The 27,125-nt window shown below is 45.8% G+C and overlaps 1 protein-coding gene across 3 annotated transcripts in view; it reads right to left on the reverse strand.

Moving 5' to 3' along the window:
* Positions 1-27,125, reverse strand: part of SAMD12 (sterile alpha motif domain containing 12) — a 959,826-nt gene that overhangs the window by 804,070 nt on the left and 128,631 nt on the right. For all 3 annotated transcript variants that reach the window (XM_082258230.1, XM_082258229.1, XM_082258231.1), the window contains exon 2: positions 15,798-15,970. In XM_082258230.1, the coding sequence (XP_082114356.1) occupies positions 15,798-15,970 (173 nt within the window). The remainder of the gene's footprint in view (positions 1-15,797; positions 15,971-27,125) is intronic.

Genomic DNA, 27,125 nt, shown 5'->3' on the forward strand with positions numbered 1-27,125 from the left:
CGACCGCGCAATTGTCAGTTAACCGCTTGCCGACTGCGCACAGTATATTTACTGCAGCAGTCAGCCCTGGCCAGGCAGAGTGACGTAGATCTACGTCGCTCGCCTGTCACCGGGTTTTGAGCCAATAGCGGGCAGGCGCGCGCCCGCTGAGGCTGGTTCACAGAGGAGTCCGGGCGTGTGACCGGCGGACCCGATGTCCACCGGTCACACTACGATCGTCGGTAGAGCGGGAGAAAGGCGGGCGGCTTATGTAAACAAGCCGCCTGTCATTCTCCCCTGTGTAAAAATGGAGATCAGACGGTTCTACTATGTAGAACCGTTGATCTCTGTTTTTACAAAAGGAGACATGTCCAATCACAGTTAGAAACACGCCCCTAGGACACACTTAACCCCTCCCTCTCCAATACAGTTAACCCCTTCCCTGCCAGTGTAATTTTACAGTAACAGTGCATATGTATAGCACTGATTACTGTAGAAATGTCACTGGTACCCCCAAAAGTGTCAAAAATGTCAGTCAAGGGTCCGATCTGTCCGCCCCAATGTCGCAGTACCGCAAAAAAAAAAAAATCGCAGATCGCCGCCATTACTCGTTAAAAAAAAACACCAAAAATGACATAAATCTTTCCCTTTGTTAGTAAACGCGATAACTTTTGCGCAAACCAATCAAAATACGCTTTTTGCGATTTTTTTTTTTACCAAACATATGTAGCATAAAACAAATTGGCTGAAAATGTTAAAAAATTAGATTTTTACATTTTTTTGGGGGGAATTTCATATAAAAAAAAGTGAAAAATATTGTTATTTTTGCAAAATTTACGCTCTTTTTTTGTTTATAGCGCATGATCAAAAAATCGCACAGGTGATCAAATACCACCAAAAGAAAGCTCTGTTTGTGGGAAAAAAAGGACGTCAAATTCGTTTAGGTACAGCGTCGCACGACCGCGCAATTGTCCGTTAAAGTCACGCAGTAAAAAAAAAATCGCAAAAAAACCCCTGGTCAGGAAGGGGGTAAAATCTTCCGGGGCTTAAGTGGTTAAAGTAACGCAGTGCAGTATCGCAAAAAAATGGCCTGGTCATTAAGGGGGTAACTCTTACCGGTCCTTAAGTGGTTAAGGGACAAGGATCAATATTTTTTTATTTTTTTTTATTTTAGGTTAACAAATGCTTTAACTCATTGTGTGCCTTCATTTTGTCAAAGGAATTAAATTCCTGAGATTCAGCTTTAACTGGGTCACTTTAACTTTCTAATGTTCATAGAGGAATAACACTTTTGCTGTGATGAGACCAGCATAATGCAGACAAATGTTGAACTCAGTGTCTGAAGAAGACAGGATTTTTGGGATGTGCCGTCTGAATGGGATGAGGTTGAGACGTATTGAACATGGAAAGTCCTTAATGGATGCCTGGCTCAGCCAAAATCCTTTGTATCTCTTATTGAACCTCACTTACAGTAGACTTGCTGGTAATTGTAGACTTTCCTCCTTGCTAATGCCTTCTCTTAGCACACCATTTCTAGTAATCATCGACTGATTCGGGGAAGCAACTAGACTGCGGGCATTAAAGTTTTAAATAAGGTTTGGTTTTAATTATGATTCAGAGGATAAAATATTCAAACATAGATTAGAAAAACGAATCTGACATTTTTATTGCAAAAAGGTAAAACTTTTCCTATTCTCTCCATTGCCTTTCATTTTACTGTATGTCAGGGGTGGCAAACTCACTTTAATAGAGGGCCGCATCAGCATTATGGTTCTCCTCAAAGGGCCGGTTATATTTGTAAGGCTACATAAATGTATCCCAGGCTAATTTTTTCTTAGAATAGGTGCAGGAAATCAACCACACCTCCCCTCGAACCGCATCGACCGGTGAGTGTGGCCAAATTGCACTACCAGTGGGAGGGTCTTAAAGGGGCAAAAAATATTAGGAGTGTGTTATGTGCAGGGTTCAGGGGTGCACTATGTACAGAGTGTAGGGTCCAGGGGTGCACTATGCACAGAGTGCTGGGTCCAGGGGTGCGCTATGCACAGAGAGCAGGTTTCAGGGGTGTGCTATGCACAGAGTGCAGAGTTCAGGGGTGTGCTATGCACAGAAGGCAGGGTTCAGGGGTGCACTATGCACAGAGTGCAGGGTTCAGGGGTGCGCTATGCACAGAGTGCAGGGTTCAGGGGTGCGCTATGCACAGAGTGCAGGGTTCAGGGGTGCACTATGCACAGAGTGCAGGGTTCAGGGGTGCGCTATGCACAGAGTGCAGGGTTCAGGGGTGCGCTATGCACAGAGTGAAGGGTTCAGGGGTGCGCTATGCACAGAGTGAAGGGTTCAGGGGTGCGCTATGCACAGAGTGCAGGGTTCAGGGGTGCACTATGCACAGAGTGCATGGTTCAGGGGTGCACTATGCACAGAGTGCACGGTTCAGGGGTGCACTATGCACAGAGTGCAGGATTCAGGGGTGTGCTATGTACAGATCAAAGCTCTTCCCTTCGCTCTGCGGATGAATGAAGCAGAGTAGATAAAGTAACAATATTACTTTGTATAACTTTATCTCATAACTAAATAATTTTTATAAACATCGCGTCAGAAGGTCAGTTTCTCAACAGCAGCGGCTGGAATAGCAGATGTGTTTAGACAGCAACTCCAATCTATCAGGCCTCTTACACACCATACTCCTGTTTGAGCATCTCCTTTTTCAGCCGTAAATTTCAGGAGTATTTGTCTTATTGAAATGCGCACATTTTTGCGCATTCGTGTGCATTTTCGCGCATATGCGCTCGCGCAAATTTGCGTCCTTTCGCGCAAATGTATTCTCGCGTTTTTGTAAAATATGCAAATTAGCATTTTTCAGATCCACAGTATGTTCGTGTGCGTTCATTTGTTCAACATCGCGCGTATTTGCACGCATTAGGCGTAAATTACTGTCCAAAAATGCAGATTATTCTATTTTGTTCTTACTGAATAATGCACAGCGCTCATTTACGCGCCTGTGTGCATAGGCACATTACAATGAGTTGGCTGTATTTTAGCTCAGAAAAAAAAGTGTGCAAGAGGCCTCATTTTGACAGCTAGGAAATGGCAGCATATAGGAGGGGAGCGGGAGCGAACAGGACAGGGCCTATTACACATGCCCTGTGTACTTCCAATCATTATTTTGGGGTGCAGCTGGTTGGGTTCCTCCCTTTTCTGTGCTAAGCCCTGCCTCCTCTCATTTAACTGTAACATGTCTAAACTCCCAGTGCCATCTTAAGACCATTAAAGGGCCCGGGGCAATGCAGTGCACTGGGGCCCTACCTACACAATCACCCATGAGAATAAAAATGCAAATTATCCATATGACAATATTTATTGGTACAGCAGTGCAGGGCTAATGACAGCTTCCAACTTCGGCGGCTGGGTCCGGTGAACACACACATGGATGGGAGTCAGACTCGACTGTCCTGTGTGTGCCTGTTCCCGTGGAGGCAGACAGGCATTCCTGCAGTTGTGGGCTCCCCCTCCATGGCCCAAGTGGCCTGACAGCAGCACAGGGCTGACAGGCCCTTGTCACCTGCTAAGTTTGGCGGTGGGATGCACACAGGAATCAGGACTAATGCTTGGCTGGGGCTGGGTCGCTGGGCAGGTGGGGCCCCCCGGGCAAGTGGGGCCCCTGGGCCACTGCCCAGCGTGCCCATTCGGTAAGATGGCCCTGTAAACTCCAACAAACAGTAGAAGCTCTGGCATTTGAGTCACATGACAGGGGCAGTGCTTCATCCTATGAAGGGGTGGGGCTTAAGTCTGACTTGGGCAGAAGCCAAATCTCCCTGAGCATCTAGTAGCTAAAGCTGGCCATACATGAACTAAATTCAGCCGGTTCAGTAGGGATCGGCCGAATTTCAATCCATGTATGGGCAGGCTGATTGTATAGAAAATAATGTACCAATCGACTTCTGTACAGCCAGCTTGTCAGATTTTTATCTACAGCCAGCTGCGCTGATCAGTGTATTCTGATGGCGGGGAAGTCTCAATACCGGGAAGGGTTTCCCCCATCCACAGCATGCGCATGGGGGAATCAGGTTATTTTTTTATCCATTCAATTTGCTGGTTGAACGAAAAAAAAAAATTGACTCATCTACTGTATGGACTACTTAATGGGAGTGGTTTCATACTTATCTATCAGCTGTGGCAGCTGCAGGGCTCTAATGAGGAAATCTGCTGGGCCTACATCCCTTTAGACGTGTTCCTATTGGGAGTATCTCACCAAAAATGACATTTTTATTGCAGGGGATGCCAGAAATCTGACTTGTATCTTAGGCAGACTTCTGGGAAAATTGGTGAGCCAATCACAGAAGCAGGAAATTATGCTTCTGGGGTGTGGTCAGTATACATTCTGTGTACAGAAGAGCTCCAGGTAGCCAATATTGCATTTTCAGAAAATTACAACAGCTACAGATTGAAAAGGAAAGGTCATTTTTAATAAAATTAAATTACAATATGATTTGTGTCCCAATTCTATACGCTATTGTGATGGTGTTCACCGTCACTGGGAGTGAGGGACAGATATTTGGGGTACGTTGAGAGAATGGTTTGGATGGCTTCAGATGGGACAGTAATATTTGTCAGCAATATCTCTCAGGAAATGTATGTAGATGAATGGTTTTACTTTTCAGATTGCTAGAAGAATATTGCAGGAATGTCTCATAGACCCTTGCTAGATAGTGAGATGGGGTGGGGTTTGTTATTGGTAAGTGCCTGCATTCCATTGTTCTATTGTTTCTGTCTGCCTTAAGATAAACGTATTATCGGATGTATGTGTGTATGTGGATTGGCTGCTAAGGGGGAGCAGGGATTGTCCCACAGTGTATATCTCTTTGTGCATGTGTTTGAATAAACAGTTTGAGTTCGACTTCACCCTCAATCTAGAGTCCTGTCTCTTATTGGGGGAATCTGCTACAAGGGATTGCTATGCTCTGCATACTCCCTTTGAATAATCACTAAGCTCTTGTAAGAGCTTGTTCCTGCTTCACTCTCTGGGGAAAGAGAGGTTCACCCACTGGAACCTTGTCGTAGGTCCAGGGTGGGTAGGAGACGGCGAGACCCCAACCAAGCTGTGGCGGTTTGTGGGGTCTGAGGTGGTTATGGTGTCTGGTGGAGTGCTTGGAGCCCTCGGGAAGCACTAGGAGCATCCGTCGGCTGAGGTACCCAGTCGGGGTGCCGGTTGACCCGTTACAGTTATATTGTTTTTTCTTTATTTTCTAGTTTTTTTTCCCCACTAAAGTTGAGTTACCCTTTAAAGCTGTATTAAACACAACCCCAAAAATGTAATATATTGCAGCTTACCAATCATTAGATGTGGTGCCTGCATTGGTTTTCTTTATTAGGCTTTTTTCTCTTTTTTTCACCTGGTGATCTGCCCAGTAACACACCTCCTGTATCAGAGCGCCTCCACTCTGGAGGAAGGAGCACAGGTGACACCTTTGGCCAGCATCGGTGTCAGTCTGGGGGGAGGGGAGTATTCAATGGATTGGCAGATTTAAATACACTAACAAATTAAAGCCAAAATCCTGCTACTACTTTATAAACAACTACAGCAAACAGTTTTTGTTTCTTTTGGGATAAAGGTATTACGTAAATAAGCAAAATCAATTCATTGTAAGCACCCCTGTTAGTCTTGAATGTTTTTTCTCATCCCTGTAACTGCTAAGGGCCGGTTCACACATCTGCGATGCGGAAACCCTGCAAATCCACTGCGGGTTCCCGCATTGCACTCAACTCGCAGGCAGTTCACACTGCCATATGCGAATCGCTGGGGGTGTCAATACAAAGTTAACGACACCTCCAGATCAGTTCAATCTGTATTGCTGAATTCACAACACACAGAGATCGCATGTGATTTGCAGAGCAGTGCGCTAGGAATCACATGCGATGTCTGACATCGCATATGTGTGAACCGGGACTTAATCTACAAGAGAACGTGTCATTTTGAAAAGAAACAGACTTACTGGTCAGATCATCAGATGAAGATGAAGAAAAGCCTAAATAAAGAAAATGAATGCAGCCATCACATTTAATGATAGGTAGGCTGCATTAGAGGAAATGTTTGCTTTTGGGTTTAATACCACTTTAAAACAAAAGACGGATTGATCTTAACTAGTTCTGGACCGGAAGGATTTGCCCCCTTAATGACCAGGCCATTTTTTGCGATTTGGCACTGCATTTATTTAACTGACAACTGCGCAGTCATGCGACGCTGTACCCAAATAAAATTGATGTCCTTTTTTTTTTAGCCATAAATAAAGCTTTCTTTAAGTGGTATTTGATCACCTGTGCGATTTTTTTTTTTTTTTTTTTTTTACGCTATAAACAAAAAAACATTTTCATTATTTAAGTCCAATTTGTATTCTTCTATTTATTTTAGGTAAAAAAAAAATAAAATAAAAAAATCGCAATAAGTGTATTTTCTCTGGTTTGTGCAAGTTATCACATCTACAAACAAGGGGAAAGAGTTATGTCATTTTTATTTTTATTTTTTTTTTACTAGTAATGGCGGCGATCTGCGATTTTTAGCGGGATTTCGACATTCCGGCGAACAGATCAGACCCCCAACTATCATTTTTGACACTTTTGGGGGGACCAGTGACATTACTACAGTAATCAGTGCTAAAAATATGCACTGTTACTGTACTAATGACACTGGCAGGGAAGGGGTTAACCGAGGGGTGATCCAAAGGTTCATTGTGAGCCTAGGGAGGTGTTTTCTAACTGTATGGGCGATGGACTTGTGAAATGATCATAGAGACATGTGATCCCATATAGAAGGATCACAGGGGCTCTATGATCATTTCAGAGAGAAGAACGGTCAGTTGTGTTTACAATAGCTGACTGTCCTCCTCTCTCAGCGATCGCGGGTGCCCAGCGGCAATCGCAGCCACTGGTCCCGTGGATCCGCATCCCCGCTGCCTAGTGGGGGAGGGAGCGCACTGCCAGTGGCGCGTGCTCTTCCCTCAGCACCATTCCTGCGAACCAACGTACCAGTACGTTTATTCGCGCAGCCGAGCCAGCCTGTATATATGCGCCGGGTGGTCTGCAAGTGGTTAAAGCAGTAGTAAACTGTGGCATTAAAAAAAATCCCCTGCAAAGCAATTGCAATGTATACTAGCACATTATGTAATACTTACCTTAGAATGAAGCCCTCCAGTGGTGCGCTGTCCCCACTGACAGGGCTTCCATCTTCACCTGGTCTTTCTTCCGGATTCGCAGGCTCGGGCAGCTTGAATGGCTGAGCCGAGATGTCGCCACTCCAGCGTATACGGGTATGCCATTCTATCAGAGGGCATGCACCGGAGAGGTCACCGGCTGCCAAAAGAGCAAAAATCTCCTAAACGGTGCATGTTTAGGAGATATTCATTTTACCTACAAGTACAGTAAGCTTCATTATAGGCTTACCTGTAGGTAAAAAACACAAAGCGCACTTTACTACCGCTTTAAGCCTAACACAAGTATTTGCAATCACCACAAAATGGTTTCAATAAAACTGTTCTAGGCCAGGCATGAGTTACTTTAAAGCGGAGTTCCGGCCACAAAATCGACATAGTCGAGTTTGGGCCATCCGCTTGCTTATGGTCACCTGAAAAATAAATGGATAGTTACGATTTTTTTTTTGTTTCTTTACCTTGTTATTGAAGAAAAATATACTCACCTTTCTTCCACTTCCTCCCTCTGTGGCCCGTGGCCCACGCCGTCACTTCCTGCTTGCATTGATTCCTGGGAGCTGAACGTCATCGCTCCCAGGAATCAATGCGCCTACACCGGGCCGGCCCTGCTCCTCACTTCCGGTGCGGGCACGTCATTCGCTGCTAAACAGCTTCTGGGCATGCCCAGAAGTTGTGGAGGGATGACGCGCCTGCCTCGGAAGTGACGAGCGGGGCCGGTGCAGTCGCATTCTGGGAGAAGAGGACACGGAAGAGGACGCAGAAGAGGATGCACTGGCTTCAGCTGCCCACACCTGAGATGGCAGCGCTTTTCTTCTAAAAGGTAAGTGCGACCCGGGACAGTACAGAGGCTATCCATTGTGAAATATACTAGCCCTGACTGTCCCGGGGGTATTTTTATTGAAAAAATATTTTCGTGTCCATACACAGACAGAGAACAAGCAGATGAAGGTCTGCTTGACTTCAAACAATTATTGAGTTACAGGGTCAGGTCATATTCTTCTCATCCATGGATGCTACTGACACATGTACAGAGAAGGTTTCATCCTTTATCTCCACCACAGATAACAATAAGTTATTAGCCACCACAAAAAGAATTTCCAACATGCTGGCCAAAATGCTTCATAGGGAAGCAAAAACTTTGATAATAATAAACGCTTAATAATTCACAGCTACACAGTCTGTCATATGTCACATGACACTGGCATTAGACAAATATACATAGAGGTTGTACTCTTCAAGTTGTCCATCTGACTTCAGTCACTGAGCCCCAAGTACGCAGACAAGGATTTCTGATGTTCCCGATCTGAATAGTAGGGATCAGACAGGTTAGAAAGACTTGAGCAATCTCTACTGTTTCCCCTGGAGCTGCCAGGCTCCAAGCTGTCTCTAGCACCCAGTTTAAGATTTAGGGATGCACTGATGCCTTGGGTCGGTTGGATCATGCCTACATTTTCAAATGCTCTCTGAAGCAACCATTCTCAAACAGCGCTCTATGAAACCCTAGGGTTCCTACATAGTTTTCTATTCTACGAGACTTGGCGGTTCTATATGTAGCAGGGACGTTGATTCTCTCATATGGTATGCAAGAACTTTTTCCTTTATTGGATATATATTTGATATCCTTGGCTGTGTTTTTAAGCTACTGGCTTACTGAGCTTTGCATTTACCCGCACTTAACATTTGATTGTTTTCATCCCTGGCTGGGTTAACAATTTTTGTAGGGGACTATATGTTTCTTTTCCCTGCTTATACCAATCGGTTACTTTCCAGTCTAATATTCTAGATTTCGTGGCTTGGTTTACGTGATTTAATTTTGTTTTTATCCAGGGTGTATATATATTCTTTGACAAGTCTGCCACACATCTGGATCCTGAGGAAGCCCAAACTATGGGCGAAACGCGACGATCCATTGTATTTTAGGATGTGTCTTGTTATGTGATACACCTTTTATATACAGTACTTCTACATGTCGATTTTATCATCTTGTTTTCAATAAAATTTATATTTTGTACGAATTGTTTTTCTTTTGATATTTTTCGGGCACATTAAAATCCCCATTTTCCTCGTCTGCAGGGTTCTCCCTGTCAGACCTGGTTTATTCTTAGATGCACTTTTTCTACGGGTTCCTTGAGCAGTGGCTAACTGACCTCCCATTTGATAGTGCTTGCATAGTTCTAGTGCCAATGCCACTTGGCAGAGCCAGCTACATGACATCAATAATCTATTTAGCTGTCTATAGGAATTTAGCTGTCTATAGGAATGGCACTCTGAACACCACGGTAAGTGGGCCTTTCTTCCCACAAACCACCAATTTAAAGTGGAAGTTTACCTATAACAGCTTGATAAAAATAATGTCCTGTAGCAAGAAATATACATTCCACATTAATCTTTATGCTACCAGAATTAGTCTGCGCTGTAAATTGCCTTCAGCATTGTTCCTGTTTCTTTTTGCTGAAGGCCAGAGCCCCTGAGCAGCAGTAAAACTTTAAGATGTTAGCAGATCGACTTCTACAAATTGGGTACAATTCCTAAAAATAGGAAGCGAATGAGCATGTACAGAGGAGGGTGAGGCCATGTATTACTGCATTTTAAACAGTAAAGGCACTTATTTTTAATGTTTTACTAAGCTACACCTTTAAAAGAGGCCAGCCTGAAGTGATCTAGCAGGACTTAATTTTCTGACTCACTTTAAGGTGCATTTTTCCCACTAACTCCCAGTTAATTAGTACTAGCCGAGGTTCCCTGAGACCTGAAATAATTAAAAGTGTTCCCCTAGGGTAAAAAACAGTTGAGAAGGCTGCTCTGAAGTCTATGGAGCCCAGCCTGTGGCCCCAGGGCTTGAAGTGGAATTCCAGCCTAAGGCCCCTTTCACACATGTGGACCGTTTGTCCATTTTTCATCCATCCGTTGATGGACGAAAAATGGACATCAATGTATCTCAGTAGGAAAACGGATGTAAATGGATGATCATTTACATCCATTTTCATCTGCTTCCATCAACGTCCATTTTTTGGAACAAATCAAGGACCAATTTTTCTTCCGTTAAAAAAAAAACGAATCGGACGGAAAAACGGATGTAAACTGACAAACGGTTTGTTTTTGCGTGACAGAATGGCTCTGGGACTAAAGTAGTTAAGGACTCTAGCCGGGAGATGTAAAAAATGAATAAAAAACTGATGACAAACTTATGTAAACGTCATGAAAAAGTGAATAAAAGTGACTGAACTAATCAACTGAACGGTCCGCATGCGTGAAAGGGGCCTTAGGGTCCTTTCACGCGAGCGTTGCATTTGTTTTATCAGTTTAGTCACGTTTTTTCAAAGAAAAAAAACGGAGCAGTTTACATTAGATTCTCATCATTTTCTCATCAGTTTCTTATCGTTGTACATGAGTTTTTTTTCATATCCACTGGCAATGCAAAAACTGAGACAAAATAGATAATTTGTCCGTTTGTATCTGTTTCTCGTCCATTCTCTTTTTTTAATGGAAGAAAAAGGCTCGTTTCGCACGAGTGTTCTGTTAAATCCATCCATTGACAGATGAAAAACAGACATCAATACATCTCTATGGAAAAAGGGATGTAAACTGATGATTATCCATTTACATGTATTTACATCCACTTCCATCAACATCAGTTTTTTGGAACAGATCAAAGCCGTTTTTCTTCTGTCAAAAAAAACGATCAGATGAAAAAACGGATGTAAACAGACAAACGGTCCATTTTGCACCTGTTTTTGCATTGGTATTGGATGTAAAAAAAAAATAAACTATTTCTTTGGGTAGAGGTAACATTTGTCCGCCAGGAAATGGAAGGGATCAATATCCCCCCCCCCTTTTTCTTTTTTTTCCTTTTCCCCTTTTTCCTTCCCCTCTGGTTTTTTTTTTTTTTTTTTTGGGGGGTTTTGAGGGTTGTTTATGTAGGTATAAAAGAAGGAAAATTGGGGTGGGAAGAGACTGTACTATGTGTAGCTTTATCATGAAGACAAGTTGGTTGTATAGGATTAGAAGTAGGGTACTGCAGATAAATTGGGATAAGAGATTGTGATTGTTATATATTTGTATTAAAAATTATGTAAGAACCCTACTTTTTCCTACATTGTTAAATTACATGATTATAATGTATACTTTTGTTGTACAGACTTATCTCAAACCCTTAGTCCCCGTTCACATTAAGGCGACCTGTGAGGCGACCTGGTCGCCTCACAGGTCGCCGTAGGTCGCCTCCCATAGGGAAGCTGCGGACCCGTTCTAATAGGAGCGACACAAGTCGCTCCGACTTAGAAAAAGGGTCCGGAGCTTCTTTGGGGCGACCTGGAGGCGACCGCCATAGACTTCAATGTTATGAAGTCCGTGGCGGCCGCTCCGAGGTCGCGGCGCGCTGCTCGCACCGCAACCTCGGAGGTCGCGGTGCGAAGTAGCGTCGCTTGTATGTGAACGGGGCCTTAATAAAACATGTATAAGTGCAAAAAAAAATAAATAAATAAATAAACTAATGTAAAACTGATGACAACATGATGAGAACCTAATGAGAACCTGATGAGAAAAACTGATGTAAACTGATCATTTTTTTTCTTTGAAAAAACGTGATGGAACTGATGAAACAAACAAAAAGCTCATGTGAAAGGACCCAAAAAGTACTTTGATCCATTCCAAAAAATGGATGTTGACGGAATCGGATGTATATAGATAGCATATATACTCGAGTATAAGCTGACCCAAATATAAGCCGAGGCACCTAATTTTACCACAAAAAAATGGGAAAACGTATTGACTCGAGTATAAGCCTAGGGTGGGAAATGCAGCAGCTACCAGACCCAAGTGGACCACCACGAGACCCAAAACAGGGGATGCGGGCATGGTGCAGGGGCTGCGGACATGGTACAGGAGATGCAGGGCTGTGAGCATGGTACAGGAGATGCAGGGCTGTGGGCATGGTACAGGAGATGCAGGGCTGTGGGCATGGTACAGGAGATGCAGGGCTGTGGGCATGGTACAGGAGAATGCAGGGCTGTGGGCATGGTACAGGAGATGCAGGGCTGTGGGCATGGTACAGGAGATGCAGGGCTGTGGGCATGGTACAGAAGATGCAGGGCTGTGGGCATGGTACAGGAGATGCAGGGCTGTGGGCATGGTACAGGAGAATGCAGGGCTGTGGGCATGGTACAGGAGAATGCAGGGCTGTGGGCATGGTACAGGAGATGCAGGGTTGTGGGCATGGTACAGAAGATGCAGGGCTGTGGGCATGGTACAGGAGATGCAGGGCTGTGGGCATGGTACAGAAGATGCAGGGCTGTGGGCATGGTACAGGAGATGCAGGGCTGTGGGCATGGTACAGGAGATGCAGGGCTGTGGGCATGGTACAGGAGATGCAGGGCTGTGGGCATGGTACAGGAGATGCAGGGCTGTAGGCATGGTACAGGAGATGCGGGGCTGTGCGTATGGTACAGGAGAATCTCATGTATCCTCCATGCGCACTGCACCAGAGAACAAGTGGGACCTTCACTCGAGTATAAGCGGTATTATATGGTAATCATCCCTTTATATCCGTCTTTCCACAGAGACGTATTGTTATCGGTGCTCAAAATGTTTGGGGGGGCGCAAAAGAAAAATGTAATAGGTATTGCTTCGCGGCAAAAAACGCGCTAAAAAATTGCGTGATTTTGAGGTCATGGTACAGGCATGGCACAGGTGATGGCATAGGCATGTCACAGGTCATGGTACAAGAGATGTTATAGGCATGGCACAGGTCATGGTAAGGGCATGGCACAGGTGATGGTACAGGCATGGCACAGATGATGGTACAGGCATTGCACAGGTGATGGTACAGGCATTGCACAGGTCATGGTACAGGAGATGTTATAGGCATGGCACAGGTGATGGTATAGGCATGGCACAGGTGATGGTACAGGCATGGCACAGGTGATGGTACAGGCATGGCACAGATGATGGTATAGGCATTGCACAGGTGATGGTACAGGCATGGCACAGGTCATGGCACAGGTCATGATAAGGGCATGGCACAGGTGATGGTACAGGAGATGTTATAGGCATGGCACAGGTCATGGTAAGGGCATGGCACAGGTGATGGTACAGGCATGGCACAGATCATGGTACAGGCATGGCACAGATGATGGTACAGGCATGGCACAGATGATGGTATAGGCATGGCACAGGTGATGGTACAGGCATGTCACAGGTCATGGCACAGGTGATGGTACAGGCATGTCACAGGTCATGGTACAGGAGGTGGGCAGAGGGACAGGTGGGGGGCAGCGTCACAGAAGATGGGTAGCATCACAGGAGGTGGGCTGAGAGACAGGACAGTGGAGAACCTCTCCAGCATCAGGTCATTAGGCAGTGGTGGGTAGTGGGGCTCGTGCAGTCCCAGTTCGGAAGGTGAGCATGGGGGGGTGAGGATAGATAGGCCAGGGGTGCAGTGGTCAGGAGGTGGAGGGTTTCAGGCAGGTGTCTGACTCTGACCGTTGCTGCGCTCCTCCTGCCTGTCTTCTCTCAGTGAGAAAGCTGACCCACATCGTACCGCTTGAAAGAATGAGCCCTGTGTCCTCTGCTCACCTCTGATCCCAGATCCCCCCTCCTCCTCCCCGCTGCCTCCAGTCCCAGCGGACTCCCATTCGGTCACTCTGTCCAGGGCTGGGCTGGGCTCCCCGCTGCTCAAACTAGTAGCGCTCCGCTCCTATTGTAGGGCCGGCCCTGCGCACACAGGAGAGAGAGGAGGCACTGAGGCTGCTTCCAATTATCACTTACCTGCTCGTCTTGGGCTGGCTCTCTCACGACCGGGACCGGGCCGACTTCACTGGCGTCTGCTGCTGCTGCAGAGGTGACGGGACTCGGGAGTCGGGAGAGACTTCTCCACCGACAACGTGCGCCGCTGCTCCTCCTCTCTGAAGGCGGGCGGGAAGGTGACGGCCGGGACGGTGAGTGATTGACGCACCGCCCCCATGCGACGTCACCCAGGATGTCCTGTATGATTGGTCCAGGCTGGAGACTGGACCAATCACAGCCAGGAATCCACGAAGTGGGGGTGTCCAAGCAATGTGCCCTGCGCCCAGGTTACGCCCCCAAAAGGCAGCCAATCGGCGCCTCTTGTGGGTCGTAACCACCCCACCCCCCCCCCCCCCCCCCCACCCCCAGCCTCCACATAGGCCGGCGGCGGCGAGGTTTGCAAACGCAATTTTTTTTTTTGAAAACTTTATTGCTCATTTTGTCTTTTTTTTTTTTTTTTCTTTTTTTAGGGGGGGCGGCGCCCTGGCGCCCCCTATGCACGGGCCGCCACTGATTGTTATTGAGGGAACATTTTTAGGTATAAAAGGACCTTTTCACACATGCAGACCGTTCATTTCATCAGTTCAGTCACGTCAGAATGGATGAAGTATTCATCAGTTATTCGGTGATCATTAGTTTTTCATAAGTTTTCCATCGGTTTTTTTACATCCACTACCAATGCAAAAACGGATGAAAAACTGACCATTCGTCAGTTTACATGTTTTTCGTCCGATCCATTTTTTTAACAGAAGAAAAATAGAGCTTTGATCAGTTTCAAAAAATGGATGATGACGAATTCAGATGTAAACGGATGTAAATGGATGATCATCCATTTACATCCATTTTTCCAATGAGATGCATTGATGTCCGGTTTTCATCCGTCAATTTATGGATGAAAAACAGACAAATAGACAGCATGTGTGAAAGGGGCCTTAGTATTCGGCCCCGTTCACACAGGCATTCTGTTTGTCTGTTTTTTTATCCATCTGTTGACTTCAAGGCCCTGTTCACACCGAAGCGTTTTTCAGCTCATAAAACGCTCATCTCTGAAGTCTCAAAACGCCCAACAAGCAAAATCACATTCATTTCAATGGCCCCTGTTCACATCTGCGCATTTTGTCGCCTGAAGCAAAACGCCTGAAGCTCAAAAAAGTACATGAGCTCCTTTTTTGGCAGATTACAAGTGTTTTTGTTAGATGCCAATGCCTGCCTCCAAACACCTGCAAAAATCGCCTGAAAAACGCTTGAAAGAATGTCTGAAAAAACGCCTGAAAACGATATGCTCAGGTGTGAATGGAGCCTAAGAATAGTTAATGTTGGGCTTTAAGGCAGCCCAGTGTTACTTGTTGAGTGTCCCCCAAATCCCACCAGTCATTAGTGTTAGAATTGATCTGTAACAAGACTGTAATAATGGTGATCTCTAGCAGTCCCTTGTAGCAAGTCCCTACTCCCGACAGTTTTCTGTAGCATCCTACATATTGAGTAATGTGAGTGGCCCCATGGTGATGTCCAGGGCCCCCCTATGACCCCCAACACTCATCTATGGCCACAGACAATCCCACCACAACTGAAGTGCCACACAATGGCGAGAGAAAGAATTCGGCAAACTTCTGCAGGCTCCACTGAATAAACCACAATTAGACATTCATTCTGCATTCTCATTGCTGATTCTCTACAGCATTCCATTTTTCTTCCCTAATTATTTTCACCTCAGGACTCCTCTCTCTGCTTTGCATTCTAATCATGGGAGCCTGTCGTGTTTACAGAACAAATACTCTTCTCTAATTAAATGATTTGTTCTAACATCACTCTCGGGCTCCGGCTTCTTATTACCTTGGGTGCGTCTGGCTCTGTCTGCACTTTCTTGGGTGTCCCCTTGGGCTCCGGAACTTTTGAAGTGTCCTTAGCGGAGGGTGAGTCAGTGTGTTCCCCCTGGAGGTTCACGTTGATGTTATCCGCGCTGGCAGGGTGGTCGATATTATTGGAGTTCCGATTGCAATGAATAGCTGGAAGAAATGAAAGAAAACTGCTTAGGAAAAGCGACACCTGTGCAATTTTATGAAAAGGAAAACTTTGTACTACGCTAAAAGAGCAACTCAAACAAAATCCAAAATTTGTTCTTTGATTGGATAATCTAATACGATATGGATTTTTATTGCTGACTTGCTGAAAACTGTTTAAAGCCTTATACACACTAGTAGGTTTTCTTTCCATTCAACCCAGAACGGGAAAAAACTCCAGTATGGAGCTCTAGTCGGAGCCGCTGTACTAACTATACGTTAGTACAGCAATCTCCCTGCTGTTTTATTGTGTTCTGATGGTGGGCACGCCTCCCCTCCACCAGAATATTCTGGTCAGCACTCTCAGCCATTGAGAACACTCTGGTCAGCGCTCTCAACCATTGAGAACACTCTGGTCAGCGCTCTCAGCCATTGAGAACACTCTGGTCAGCGCTCTCAGCCATTGAGAACACTCTGGTCAGCGCTCTCAGCCATTGAGAACACTCTGGTCAGCGCTCTCAGCCATTGAGAACACTCTGGTCAGCGCTCTCAGCCATTGAGAACACTCTGGTCAGCGCTCTCAGCCATTGAGAACACTCTGGTCAGCGCTCTCAGCCATTGAGAACACTCTGGTCAACGCTCTCAGCCTTTGAGAACACTCTGGTCAGCACTCTCAGCCATTGAGAACACTCTGGTCGGCGCTCTCAGCCATTGAGAACACTCTGGTCAGCGCTCTCAGCCATTGAGAACACTCTGGTCAGCGCTCTCAGCCACTGAGAACACTCTGGTCAGCGCTCTCAGCCATTGAGAACACTCTGGTCAGCGCTCTCAGCCATTGAGAACACTCTGGTCAGCGCTCTCAGCCATTGAGAACACTCTGGTCAGCGCTCTCAGCCATTGGCTGATCGCTGATCGGGAGCCAATCGGCAGACCTTTTTCAGTCATGCCCCTTTCACAGAAGCTGGCCGTGTTGGACCGACTCCAGTACAAACAGCCCAAATGTCGGCCAGTTTCTATTGAACATTGAACAGGCTGATGCCGCCCAATATTCAGCCCGTGTGTACTAGGCATTACAAGTGAATTGCTAATGGGTCAGTCCAACCAAAACTGATATACTGGAGAGCTCAATCACCTGAGAGTTCATTCTCAATTGAGTGTGATTTACTAAAGCCTCGTAACGATGAGAATATTATGGTGCCTGGTATCACACTTTTTTTTTTGCATACTAGTTCATATCAAAAATGAAGAGGTTACGCAACACACAAAAATTCTCGTACGGCAGAATACAACTTAAGAAGTGATGTAAAATATTTTATTGTATAGTAATGTATTATTTTATTTCTGAGCATACGTGGTCTTCCTCTTCTGATTTTTTTTTGGACAAAAACTGTACAGATTAACAGCTTCCCAATCAGCCACTGCACCTAACCACTTCAAAACCAAGCCTATTTCTGGCACTACAAAAATATCAGTATTTTTTGCTAGAAAATTGCTTAAAACCCCCAAAAATTATATATATATATATATATATATATTTTTTAGCAAAGACCCTAGAGAATAAAATGGCGATCATTGAAATAGTTTATGTCACACTGTATTTGCATATTGGTCTTTCAAATGCAATTTTTTGGGGAAATAATACACTTTACTAATTTAAAAAAAAAAAAAAAAAAACATGAAACAGTAAATGTTAGCCCAATTTAATTGTATATTGTGAAAGATGATGTTACGCCGAGTAAATAGATACCTAACATGTTAAAATTGCACACACTTGTGGAATGGCAACAAACTACGGTACTTAAAAATCTCCCTGGGCGACGCTTTAAACATTTTTAAAGGTTACCAGTTTAGAGTTACAAAGGAGGTCTTGTGCTAGAACTATTGCTCTCACTCCACCAATCACAGCAATAACTCAGTGTGATTTACGTTTCAATATTTTTTATTTTGAAATTGTAAAGGAATAGTAAACAGAGTCGGTTACATGTAAATCATAAATGGCATAAAGTATGGTGGTAATATCTCATGCACATTGTATGTTTGACAGACACCGCTTAACCAGTAATCATATAACACCGTCATCCTACAAACTTATTTATGCAAAAATTATATTCTATGCCTCATGTGTGATTGAAACACTGCTTACATTTGCGGGCGCGACTTACATATGCGTTTTCTTTGGTGTGCGAGCACGAGGGGATCAAGACGCTTTAAAAAAAAAAAAAATGTTTTTCTCATTTATTTATTAAAAAAAAAAAAAAAAAAACCACCTCTGATTCTGATCTGATCAAGAAATGTAAACATCCCTTGTGACAGTAATAGGCAGTGACAGGTACTCTTTATGGAGGGATCTGCCCTCCTCTACACTTCACAGTGCTCAAAACGCCAAAATCTGCATTTTTGAATACCTTGAATTTTTTAAAATCGGCGCCATTGGCTGCCGAGTAAACTGGAAGTGACGTCGTTACTATGTCAGATACCCGATCTAAGCCGATTCCAGCTTTGTTCAGGACTCCGGCTAGCTAGCCGACGTGCTGGCTGGTTGCTGTGGTCTCCCCGTGGGACGGGAGAGCCGGGCGGAACGGCGGGAGGGGAGGGGGGGGGGGTAAATTTCCCCTCCCACTGCTTGTGATAAGGGCCGAGCGGCTATTTTGCCGCATCGGATGTTATCACATGAAAGCTGACTTTCTGCTCTAAAAAAACTGTACTAGGGGGATGCGTCTAGCTGCAGGCATCACCCCAGTATGACCACTTCAACAAAATGATGTACAGGTATGTGATTTTGCATGAAGTGGTTAAACGTTGGGGTGGGAGCTTCGTCATTCTGAGTCAATGTACCCATACGCCGTTTAGAATGAGGATGCGCGATCCTGATGTGCTTGTGTGCCCTGGACACAGCGCATCTCCGCTCAACAGAAGAGCTCTGTGATTGGCCCTTCTGATCACATGATGACTGCATCCAAATCACAGCCATCATGTAATGTAAACAGAGCCGCCTGTCAGTTGATCGGCTCTGCTTGTCCTCACACACAGAGCCCGCCAGTGAGGACAAGGAGAGGCGATCGATGTTGCCATCTGTACCAGTGTTTAACAACTGTCCTGACATTTTAGGGCCTCAAGAAATGAGATAGGCAGTCAGTACATCAGAACTGATCAATTTTCAGTAAAACATAGCACAGCTTGTAAACACTATAACTTTCAAACAAACCGATTATCATAGACTTATCTGGATTTTGACATGTAGCAGAATACATTCTGGCCTAAATTTATGACAAAATTTGATTTTACTGGATTTATTTTTTTTAACAGAAAGTATATATTTTTTTCAAAATGTACGCTCTTTATTCGCTTATCCACTTCTGGACCGCTTACTGTATATTAACTGCGGCAGGCCTGCTCGTACAGGCAAAATAACGTAGATCTAGGTCGCTCCAATTGCCGCCTGACACCCGCGATCGTTCCCCACTGAGAGAGAAGGACGGTTGGCTGCTGTAAACACAGCTGACCGTTCTTCTCCCTGGGATGATCACAGAGTTCATGTGATCCTTCTATATGGAATCGCAGGTCTCCGATCATTTCAGAAGCCTCCCCACAGTTAGAATCACTCCCCAAGGCTCACACTTAACCCCTTGATCACCCACAGGTGTAAACAAAGCAGGCGGCTCTCCTGTCAGACAGGCACAGTGAGACTGTGTGTCTCAGCTAAGCTGAAACACCGATCTCTGTGTGCCTTTCACAGAGCCCCCCACAGTTAGCAAGCACATTTAGGCTTACATTTAACCCCTTGATCACCCCCAGCATTAACCCCTTCCCCGCCAATGGCATTATTACAGTAACAGTGCATATTTTTAGCACTGATTACTGTAGTAATGTCACAGGTCCCCCCAAAAGTGTAAAAAAAAGTCAGTTAGGCTTCTTTCACATGGCCGCTCCGCGGCTTTAGTCCGCTGTGGGACTTTTTTTTTTTTTTCACGGAGCGGATGACATTTGTGTCATCCGCTCCGTGTGCCCGCATATCATCCCATCCGTTTGCGGATGATATGCGGACATAATGTAAGTATATGGCATTGCGGATGACACCGCTGACATCCGATTTTCCTTCCTTTCCGTTTTTTACACGGATGAAAAAATGGGGTTCTGTTCCGTTCCAAAAAACGGAACAGAACTGAAAGGAGGAAAATTGGATGTCAGCGGATGGTATTCCGCTGACATCCGCAGTGCCATTCACTTACATTATGTCCGCAAATCATCCGCAAAAAAATAGGATGATTTGCGGACACATGGAGCGGCCGTGTGAAAGAACCCTTAGGCTGCATTCACATGTGAGCGTTTGGATCGCGGGCAGAACCGCCGCGGTTCCGCCCGCGATCCGGAGATTATTGCAAATCGCGGGACGCCTAGCGTTGCTCGTTGATTTGCAATAGCCCCCCAAACGCCGAGCGATGTTGCCGCGATTTCCGCCTGCCGAATCGCGGCAACATCGCGCAAACAAAATCGCGGGACGCAATACGCTCCAAAGAAGCTCTTGTACTTCTTTGGAGCGTATTGCGTCCCGCGATTTTGTTTGCGCGATGTTGCCGCGATTCGGCAGGCGGAAATCGCGGCAACATCGCTCGGCGTTTGGGGGGCTATTGCAAATCAACGGGCAACGCTAGGCGTCCCGCGATTTGCAATAATCTCCGGATCGCGGGCGGAACCGCGGCGGTTCTGCCCGCGATCCAAACGCTCACATGTGAATGCAGCCTTAGGGGTCCGATCTGTCGGACGTATTGCAAAAAATAAAAAACAAACAAACAAACAGTGGCGAATAAATACCACCAAAAGAAAGTTCTATGTGTGAAACAAATTATATAAATTTAATTTGGGTACAATGTAGCATGACTGAGTAATTGTCATTCAAAGTGTGAGAGCACTGAAAGCTGAAAATTGGCCTGGGCAGCAAGGGGGAAAACGTGCCCAGTATTGAGGCCCTCAATTTGAGGGGGTTAACCACTTCAGCTCTGGAAGGTTTACCCCCCTTCATGACCAGGCCATTTTTTGCGATATGGCACTGCTTTACTTTAACTGACATATGAGCGGTCGTGCGACGCTGTACATAAATAAAAGTCCTTTTTTTTTCCCCACAAATAGAGCTTTCTTTTGGTGGTATTTGTTCACCTCTGTGGGTTTTATTTTTTGCGCTATAAACAAAAATGACTGACAATTTTGAAAAAAATATATATATATTTTGTTACTTTCTGCTATGAAAAATATCCAATAAAAATGTAAAAAATGTAATTTCTTCATTAACCTTCCTAGCGGTATTACCGAGCGTGACTCGGGGTTACATTTTAGAGCCAAAAGCGGTAACCCCGAGCCACACTCAGGGTACCGCTAGGAAGATCGCTGGATCCTGGTAGAGGTTTTACTTACCTTTTCTCCGGGATCCAGCGATGTATGCGGGCGGTATGCGGCGGCAGAGCTTCCTCGCGATCGTCTGTGAGCCCCGGCTTCCGTCTCCTGCGATGTGATGTCCGCAGGGGGTGGAACCGGCGGCAAATTCAAAAAAGTATATGCACAAACACACTGATACACTGTAATCCTATTGGATTACATTCCCTAAATAAAATAAATTGACCTTTGATTGCCCCCCAGTGCTTTCTCCATTGCACTTCCTGCATTTTTCCTATACACTGTATCTGGACATTGCAGAGCGACCATGGCCTCAAACAAGCGTGCCACAACCTCAAAAGCGGTATATGACCTGCTGGGCGAGAGCGACAGCGATCCTGAATCGCTTGCAGAGTGGAGTGACAGCGATTCATGGGGAAGTTCGTCATCCGACGCAGAAAGTGAGTTCAGTGATGATGCTGTGACTGTGCCAAGCGATGTGCGTACTTGGTGCATGATCGACTGCGGTACGGAGCACGTAGCGCCCCCAAGGTTCCCGTTTACCGGAGCACCTGGTCTCAAAGTCGATGTTGAGGAGGACAACCCCATGGCGTATCTGCAACTTTTTTTGACCGATGAGGTTATTGAAAAAATTGTTGTGGAGACCAATCAGTACCAGGAGCAACAAGCCGCAGCGCATTGGCGGTTTTTTAAGGAGCAGGATGTGGGAACCCGTGACCAGTGCGGATATCTGGAAATTCCTGGGCCTAATTATTCTGCAGGGAGTGGTGGGGAAACCCCTGCAGAAGTGGTATTGGACCACAAACAAATTATTGGCCACTTAGGACACTTTATTTTTCCTAATATATTTATTTATATGCACTTGAGCACTTTATCTGTCACTATTACATTATTAGCACTATAAGTGGTGTTTTATTCTTTTATTTATTTATTACTTTTAGAGTGCCGTGTCAATATTGTAGTACTGTGTAATTATTTATTCAAGTACGGATGCACTTTGCAGTTTTTATATATAGCACCTTATTTATTTATTTAAAACACCCATACATGCTATAGTTCCCTCCTTTCATTGTAATAGGCAGTATTACTTAGCACAGTTCATATATTTATCTACCCAGAAGCGCAGTACCCCCCACCTGTTTATGAGTTTGACACTGTATGGTTATCAGTTTTGGTACTAGCAGCTTCAGGGATCTACACCAACCCTTGTAAATCGTTCTCCCTAGACAGCGCAGGACTCACTACACTACTCTCTTGACATATATAAATAGTTGGTTTGGGCTGCTCATTCTCAAGAATTACATGCAAAATAATGGTACCGCTTTCAGCACCTAAAATCCGAAAGAATCATACCGCCAGGGAGGTTAATATATATTCGGCTACATATTTTTGGTAAAAAAATCCCAATAAGCATATATTGTTTGGTTTGTGCAAAAGTTATAGCGTTTACAAACTATGGGATATATGCTGGAATTTTAATTTAATTTAATTTATTTTTAATTTTTAAAATAGTAATAGCAGTGATCAGCGACTTAGAACGGGACTGCGACATTGCAGCGGACACATCGGACACTGAGTAACACCTTTGATACTTTTTTGGGGACCAGTGACACCAATACAATAATCAGTGCTAAAAAATTACGCACTGTCACTATACTAACGACACTGGCTAAACTAATCAATATACGCTTATTGGGATTTTGTTTACCAAAATAGGTAGCAGAATACATGTTGGCCTAAATTGATGAAGAAATTAGATTTTTTCCATTGTTTTTATTGGATGGGTTTTATAACAGAAAATTAAAAAAAATATATATATATAGAATTTTTAAAAAATTGTCTGTCTTTTTTTTGTTCATAGCGCAAAAGGCAGTCAGAAAAAAAAAAAAAGAAAATGTGATCAAATACCACCAAAAGTAAGCTGTATTTGTGGGAACAAAAGGACATAAATATGTTATTTGGGTACCGCATAAGACACATAGAGCTTACTAATCAGTTTTGTAGCAAAAAGCAGTACAGGAAGACAAACAACCTCAAAATAGAGGGTCTGTCAGAGAACTCAGAGAAAATCATTTTAAATTCTATTTCCTCTTACATCCGCTGACAGACGCAGCCTCTTCCAAGTTTCATCACTATTGGGATGTCCCAAAGCAGTGCAGGTGTGAAGGGTGGGAAAAGACGTAACCAACAAAACGTTAATGTGTCAACAAGGCCAGAACCAAAACTCAGCCAACAGGGCAACAGAAGCTCAAACATAAACAGGAGCTAACCCCAGAACAAAAATTCACCCCAAGAAGAGAAAAAACATGCCTCTTCAACAAACCGCAGCGCTCAAAACTTTGCGGCCAAAGGAAGTATCCGAGGATGCCATCACATCAATCTTGTAGAATTTTGTATAAGTGTGCGCAGACGACCAGGTCGCCGCTTTGCACACCTGAGCCACAGAAGCCTGATGGCGAAAAACCCAAGAGGCACACATGGCTCGAGTAGAACGTGCCCTCACAGGGAAAGGAGGCACCTGACCCTTGAGTGAATAGACCTGAACAATAGTCTGTCTGATCCATTTAGAAACGGTTGCAGCGGACGCAGCCGAACCCTTCCGAGGTCCCCCAGGAAGGACAAACAGGGATCAGACTTCCTAAACGGTTCCGTGGACGACAGGTAAACCCTGATTGCCCAAACCACATCCAACGAATGCAAGGCAAATCCCATGGGATGCTTAGACTTCACACAAAGCGAAGGCAAAACAACATCTTCATTGAGGTGGAAAGCCGACACCACCTTAGGGAGAAAGACTGGTTTGGGTAGCAGAACAGCCTTATCCCTAAGAACGACCAGATAAGGCGAACGGTAGGACAGAGCCGCCAATTCAGACATTCTGTGAGCAGAGGTGATAGCCACCAGAAAAGTAACTTTCTGGGACAACACAGGCAGAGATAGTTCTCTGATATTTTCAAAGGGAGGTCGTTGCAAAACTGACAAAACCATATTCAAATCCCATGGAGGCAAAGGAACCCTCCGCGGAGGAGCCAGATGACACACCCCTTGAAAAAAGGTGCAAATCAGGGAAAGGATGCTGGAAGCAAATGGCCAAGGCCGACACCAGACCTTTAATAGTGCCCAACACCAAACATTGATCCACACCTTTCTGCAAGAAAGCTAGGACCCTCGCCACTGAAAAGGAGCGAGGATGCAACCTTTGCGACTCACACCAGGCAATGTACGCCTTCCAGGTACGATGATAAATCTTCCTGGGAGGTAGCCTTCCGAGCTCTAAGCAAGGCAGGAATAACAGCATCCGAGAGACCTCTGTCTCTCAAAACCTGGCCCTCAACCGCCATGCCGTTAAAGCCAGAGACCATAAAGCAGGGTGGAAGATTGGCCCCAGAGACAGCAGATCTTCTCTCAGAGGTAGCCGCCAGGGAGGCTCGACGACCATCTTCACGAGGTCTGCGTACCAAGACCAACGAGGCCAGCCTGGGACCACCAGAATAACTTGCACCTTTTCCAACGCCAACCTGCGGAGGAACCTGGACAACAGTTGAATTGGGGGAAAGGCATAAATCAGCTGATACTGGTGCCATGGCACCACCAACGCAACCACGGCGTCTGCTGGAGGATTTCAAGCCCTAGCCACGAACCTTTCCATGTTTTCGTTGAGACAAGACGAAAACAGATCCACGTCCGGAGTCCCCCACCGGGCACACAGGAGATGAAACACCTCAGACTACAGGGACCATTCCCCCTGATCCAAGGACTGATGACTCAGAAAGTCTGCCTGTCAGTTCTCCACTCCCGTGATATGAACAGCAGAGATAGCTGGAGCGTGTGCCTTGGTCCAAGTCAGAATCTCGGCCACTTCCTTTGGCCGCCCAGGCACTCCAGGTGCCCCCTTGATGATCGATGTAAGCCACAGCCGTGGCAATGTCGGACTGCACCCAAACCAGGGGACCGTGCAGCCGAGGCGTCCAAGGAGCAGGCAGAGGTTTGATCGTCCTGAACTCCAGGACATTGAGCAGAAAGGAAGATCGACAGATCGCCCAACAAGGTCGGGTGATAACCCGCTCTCAACAGGAATTCTTCCAGACAACCGAGGATCGCAATCCCCCCGAGCGGGAACAAGGCTAACACCCCGGACAAACCTTGGTGAATCCTCAGGGTACCCGGGCACCGGGAACAGGGGTGCATAAAAGACCTCAAAACCTTTCCTGCCGAGGAAACAGCACCACCACTCCCTGCGCAAGTCCGCACCGCCTCCCTGGGATCCCATAAACGATCCCGGAGATAAACGGAGACATGGTGGAAAGAACCTGTCTCCCAGGCGTGACCGAAATACGGTCATGAACCCCGAACTAATTCGTTCGTGAACACGTGAGTCCTGAACCAGAGACACCCAAGGTTCTGAAAGGCAATGCAGACTGTCCCCCACCCCCGAACCGGACTGGCCATGCTTGGACTCATCTGACCAAGCCGTCTCGTACACTTCGGAGGCTCTGAACAGTTTACCCTTTTTCTGCACCACAGAGGCACGAAAAAGCCCCCGGTGAGCCTTGAAGGAAGGACCCCGCCGCACGCAGGGTGTTTTACCCTTCGCAGATTGGAGCAGGAGGGTACTCTTACCCCCTGTGAGACCCTTGACAATCTCATCCAAGGAGTCCTCAAAAAGGCGTTCCCCCAAATATGGGCTATCAGACACTGACTTTTTAGAGGCATGGTCTTCCGACCAGCTCTTCAGCCACACCATGCAGCGGAGTGCAGTCCCCACCACAGACAATCTTGCGACCAGGGGAGCCTCGTCCATGGCTGGGTCACACAGGAACACCATGGCCTGGGCCATTTGGTCCTTGAGCTCAATGAGATTCGGGGGAACCGACTCAGCCACCAAGTTGCGCCTAAGCACCTTAATCCATTCCGTAACCGTCTGAGAAACCAGCACGAAAGCGAACACCAGCTTGAGGAGTGAGCCCGCCACCAAGTACATGTGGCGGGAAAGTGACTCCACGCGCCTGTCCATCGGGTCTTTAAACACCGGGGAGTCCTCCACGGGCACCCCAGCACATGCTTAACGCATCACCACTATTCGTTCACGATATCGTGAAACTCCTCGGGGCAGGGGAAAACCTGACCCGACTTCTGGGCTTTGCGGGAGCCGAAGACAACCCGCTTACCTGACTGGGTGGGCTCATCATCAATGTCTAACAAATGGAGCGAACAAGTGCTTCAACCAAAGCACATCCTCCTCACCGCCTGAGTGTGCGGACAGGGATCCCTCAGGAAGGGCAGTATCCATGGCAACCATATCAGGCTCAGAATCTGAATCATATCAGGCTCAGAAAATAAGAGGGCATCAGCCGTTTTTGAACATGAACTTGTGACATGACAAGATCAACTTTGGACGCCGAAGGTTCAATGGCTGCAGATAAAGAAGCTAGGGAAGGTGATCCGAATGTCCCGGATGCATTAACAAGATTAGTGGGGAAATTGCCACACTGGGACTCCATTTTGGCAGAAATACAAAAAAAGGAACGCTGGCCCTTTAAATCGGCGATTGCGGTCAGCACCCCGACCCCGCACTGCTGCCAGAAACCCCTTCAATGTAATCAGATAACTGATAAAGCAAATGTGTCTAAGGAAAAATGCCCAAAAGAACATTAAATCCCCATACAGGGCCTGTAAGAGAGAAGACAAACCGCTCTCCACGCTTCTTCTGCAGCAAGTGAAAGATGGCTGGAGGAAGTGACCAAAACCACTAGAGGCCAAAAAGCTCCGTGAG

The sequence above is a fragment of the Pelophylax lessonae genome (genome assembly GCF_965119305.1).
Source record: "Pelophylax lessonae genome assembly, chromosome: 5".
Lineage (NCBI taxonomy): Eukaryota > Metazoa > Chordata > Amphibia > Anura > Ranidae > Pelophylax > Pelophylax lessonae.